The sequence below is a fragment of the Oryza brachyantha genome, chromosome 7, assembly GCF_000231095.2.
Source record: "Oryza brachyantha chromosome 7, ObraRS2, whole genome shotgun sequence".
NCBI classification, from domain to species: Eukaryota; Viridiplantae; Streptophyta; class Magnoliopsida; order Poales; family Poaceae; genus Oryza; species Oryza brachyantha.
This window is the reverse complement of record NC_023169.2, coordinates 15,509,693-15,514,320: the sequence shown is the minus strand read 5'-3', so window position 1 is coordinate 15,514,320 and position 4,628 is coordinate 15,509,693. Positions and strand designations below refer to the sequence as shown.

General features: G+C 47.5%; 1 protein-coding gene across 1 annotated transcript; it reads right to left on the bottom strand.

Moving 5' to 3' along the window:
- Positions 1-411: 411 nt before the first annotated feature.
- Positions 412-4,424, bottom strand: LOC102717360 (probable mitochondrial saccharopine dehydrogenase-like oxidoreductase At5g39410). The gene is made up of 2 exons (XM_006658703.3): positions 3,386-4,424; positions 412-1,401 (listed from the first exon to the last, which is right to left on the bottom strand). Exons 1-2 carry the CDS (start codon positions 4,055-4,057, stop codon positions 715-717), a joined length of 1,359 nt encoding a protein of 452 aa, XP_006658766.2. The 5' UTR covers positions 4,058-4,424; the 3' UTR covers positions 412-714.
- Positions 4,425-4,628: the final 204 nt, after the last annotated feature.

The following is a 4,628-nucleotide window of genomic DNA, read 5'->3' as shown; positions in this document are numbered from 1 at the left end:
CTAAAAGCAAGTGAGTGGCACCTCCTCTGTGTTTCATTATAACTCTGCCTGATAGTTAGCTTGCAGCTTGCAATTTTACTTGCACTCATACACTACTATGGTGTTATATTTTGGAACAAAAGTAGCAGTAAGGTAGCACGTGTCTATTTGTTTTGCTTACTTGAAATACCGGCTCTAATAGGTAGGATGGCAACGACTGATCTGTCGAGGAAAAAGAATGACACAATAAAAAAAAAATCATGGGTAAACCTTTATATCCGCTACCGTTGCTTTGAAAGACAAATGCTAAAAAAAGGCTACAACGGAAAAAAAGGGACCAACTCTTAAATTTATGTGTTGTAACTTAAATTTCGGCTACGACGGATAGGCCAACAATCAGATAATCAAAATCATGATTGTCATGCTGTCAGGTAGACGAGACAATGCCTTGCTTTCACAGGCCAACAACCATATCTATACTCGTGGAACCCAAATGATTCACATTACTCGATTACACAAGCACATCATTTTCATTTCAGATGGAACAGTAAACAACTTGTACTAGACAAGAGGACAACACATAGTTTTGACTGGCATGTAGAATACTGTTACTTCACACAAAGACAACACATGTACAGTACCTTTCTTCAGTGCAAGCTAGCAACATGAGGCATATGGATTCAGCCATTCAGGTGGTTCAGGAACAAACCGGGCTGATGACCATCTCAGCTCTGATCACAGTGTCCTAGTTGAGACAAGGTCGAACGACAGGCCATTCTCCTGGAGGCGCTGCTGGATATCAGTAGGACCGAAAACAGAACCCGGAGTGTACACCCCACCCTTAGGCAGGTTGCAGCGCTGGCTCAGCAAGACGAGGGCACACTGGACCAGGACAATTGGGGTTGTGATATACCCGATCTCTGGACCCGAAACCCTTGTGATGATCTCCCTGTCAGGCTTGCTCCCACGTTCTGGTGTACGAGCCGCGTCGCTGTAGCCATGCCCGACGAACCACATCTTGAACGAGGCGCTGCTGACCTGTTCTTCAGTCGGTCCGCTCTTTCTGAACCAACCGGCAGAGAAAAATGAGGGGAATTTTAGCAGGAGAGACCTACCAAAGGAGAAACCTCCAAGCAGGCCAATGCAAAGTCCAGTAAAGATGAACTGCACAATGCCCAGCAAGGATTTGGAGGTGAGCTTCACTCCAAAATGTGCTGGTTTAACAGAAGACCAGAAGTTCTTCCTATGCTCAGCAAAATCTGCGGATTCTTCCACTCCTGGAAGACCCTCAGGATGCTCTGTCACTGTTGAAAGTGTTCTCTTCACAACCACTGTGTCTGCCGAAGGTAACTTTATAGCCCACAATCCCAGTGTCTTGTCATGCTCAACCAGGGATCCTTTGGGAGGTGGAGGGCCTGGAATCTGTAGAAAGCAAGCAACCTTAGCGTTAAATGTGATTATTATCCCAAAAGAAAAGTTTGGTTTCTGCCATAATTTAACCAAATAGATCATTGTATGTAATGAAATTCAGGGGTTTTAGTTTAAACAGCAGCAGAAGAAATAACATGAAAAGTGTGTCCATGTTTCACCCTTCAATAGTAGTTGTACAGTTGTACAGATATAGAATCACTCATAAGGGTTAATGAGAAAAACCTTGTGATATGTTCTTCAAAATTTTTCAGTTCTCAATTTTGAAGCATAGAAATGACATGTCTACTTACGACAACCAATAAACTCTAACGACTTAAGCCTTAATGAACAATGAGTATGATTTTTGTCCGGATATTTATTCAGAAAAGATTGTGGAACCAAATTCCTCTTTCTTGTTTGCAACAGTTGTCTGCATATTCATTTCATAACAGGTTTTTCCTTCTCGCCCTCTTGCTTCTGCTACAGTAACTAAAATGAAAGTATACACCAAAGTTAACATGTACATCAATTGTAACATCATAAATTCCTAATGCCATTGCTTACTAACCCCTTTGTTACCTTCAATGATCCAGTTGGAGTTTGTCGAATGGAACTTTAGAGTTAATAGTTCTCTTTTATGATATTACTGGTTGCTTAATGGAACATTGCCATAAAGTAGAAGACAATGCACCAATGCCATGGGGATCATGAGGTTAATGTTAATGGGTTCCAAACATTGAGCATATGTAAGTAAAATACTGGCATTCGGAAACATAGAACAATAATGATTGCCATCAGGCAGATGGCAAAAATAAATTGATGGCAGTCTAATTCTACACCTCAAATAAGGAGCCATTCTCTGCTCTATCGCTATGATTTTTCAGTACCGTGGAGCAACTAATTATTTCCAAAGATCAAAGTGAATTACCATTTTAACAAAATGTTCAATACCAAGTAGGATTTGAATATTGCTATGTGAAAAGAACTATGCAATTCTTAACTGCCGGTCATGGTAAAACTAAACTTAGGTATGTAGATTGATACATCGCTTCTCATATATGCATATATATGTTTACAAATATGATCTTCATCAAAAGGATAACAGGCCCCGAGGACATGTAATACTAAAAACTTGGAAATGACAGCAATTAACAGTTATCTCTAGGCATGCATGTACCACACATCAAAAAATAGTAAATGGCAATATGATGCACAAAGAAAGGAAACAAGGCATCTCTCATCTAGTTTAGATGTCACCAGTATGGCAGTGCCAAGTTTTTTTTCCTGCACAAAATCACATACATGAAATGAAGGTGATGGTCTAAGTAATGATACTGAGCTAATTAATAGGTCTTCACACAAAACATGCTTCCCCAGGCATCATTAGTTGTGTGGATCATCTAAATAACAGTCACGATATGTGAACCATCCCTCCTCTTTGTATCTATCCTATAAACTTCCACAATCTTCCTTATATTAAGAACCTAGTTCTCATTTGTAAAAGAACAGTTGCAGTGCATCATACTAGTGCACACAAAACATTCTTGGAAATGACACCGATTAAATCCTAAATTTGATCATATAGACTAGAAGTTTGCTCTTCACCAGTTGTCATCACTGACCATCATTTTTCCTAATATAGTTTGGAGCATTTGGCATTTAGGGTCTACTCCATCTAAGCACTATGAAATTCCATTCTTGGGAAAGCTGAAAAATAAGCATACACAACTATTTGATCTGGCGGATGATCACATGCCCCAATTAAACTAGCAGCCATCATGTACCAGGAGACTCAGCAGCATAGTCAATCAGGGACGAATCATCCTTCTAACTGTATTCCTAGGTTGTTGCAGTGATTCGCTCTTGATTCCTCGTCTATTACCACGCCATCGAATTGGAAAATTCTTATGGTCGAATTAGCATTTTTAGATGATCGAATGAGCAATCTATAGAACTCGTAGAGCAATTCACAAACTGAATGAAGTCAGTAACTCACATTGGGCCTGGGTCGCCTTGGCCGCGACCGACGCAGCGCCTGCAGTTCACTGGCGTTGGCCACACCAAGCACAGCCGACTCGAACGTCCCAAAGTTCCCGACGATCTTCTTGTCCGACTCCAGGCTCACGTACGCCTGCACGCTCACCGGCACGGACGGCGGCGCCCACTGCCTGGAGTGGAACAAGAACCCGAGCTCCGCCGGGATGGAGTCAAACCCGCAGGCCGATATGATGAGCGACCCGTTCTTGGCCGCGGCGTCGTGGAACTCCGCCTCGACGCGCTCCATGAACTCGGGCTCGCCGGAGATGTCGAGGCAGTCGGCCCCGGCGGCAGCGCAGGCCGCCGCGACGGGCCTGCCGTGGAGGCGGAACGGCCCCGCGCAGGACAGCACGACCCGCGCCCTCCCCGCGAGCGCGGCGAGCGAGGCCGGGTCGGCGGAGTCGGCGAAGAGGATGGGCAGGTCCGGCGCCGGGCCGGGCCCCACCGCCCAGCGGAGCGCGGCGGCGACGCGGTCCCGGCTGCGGCCGGCGAGCGCGAGCGAGCGGAGCGGCGACGACGACGGGGGGAGGAACCTGAGGGCCTCGCGGATGACGTACCTGCCGGTGAACCCCGACGCGCCGAAGATGACGACGTCGAACTTCTCCGGCGGCGGCAGCGGCGGCGTTGCCATCGTCGGCTGAGCGGTTTGGGCTAGTGCGGTGCGGTGCGGTGGCGCTCGGTCGGTCGGACCGGACCGGACCGGGTGGGCTGGCTGGCTTTGTAGTGGTCGTCGCGGCGCGTTTTTGACGTGCTATGTGGCCGGTGACGTGTGGGGAGGGGTTTGATCCGGCTAAGAGCATCTTCAACGGACAGTCTAAATCGGACTCTCCAAATATCTATTTGACCACTCTCCGTTTCATTTAGCCACTCAAATTCGTTTTTTAACAGCCTTTCCATTCACGCTCTCCATTTCGAGTCCATGACCCCGCACGTCATCCTCCTCTCTTTTTTTTCCCTCTTCCTCAGTCTCTCTCCCTCTTTCTTCTCTTTGTTTCTCGTTCTCTCCCCACGGGAGCAACAGAGGCAGGCGGCGGCCACGGCCTGGGACGGCGTGAGCGGCGACGGCGACCGGCTAGGGGTGCGTCGGTCGGGAAGGCGCGAGAGGCGATGGCGACCGACCGAGGACGGCGCCGGGCGCGGCGTCGGGGACGATGCTGGGCACAGGCGACAGCGGCGGCCGTGGCGGACGACGACTCGAGCGG

What these genes read in the sequence shown, in the direction of transcription:
- LOC102717360 (XM_006658703.3), bottom strand. Translation starts at nt 4,057, where the DNA reads ATGGCAACGCCGCCGCTGCCGCCGCCGGAGAAGTTCGACGTCGTCATC. An exon ending in CAAGGCGACCCAGGCCCAAT is followed by an intron (nt 1,402 to 3,385) that starts GTGAGTTACTGA and finishes TGCTTTCTACAG; the next exon opens with ATTCCAGGCCCTCCACCTCC.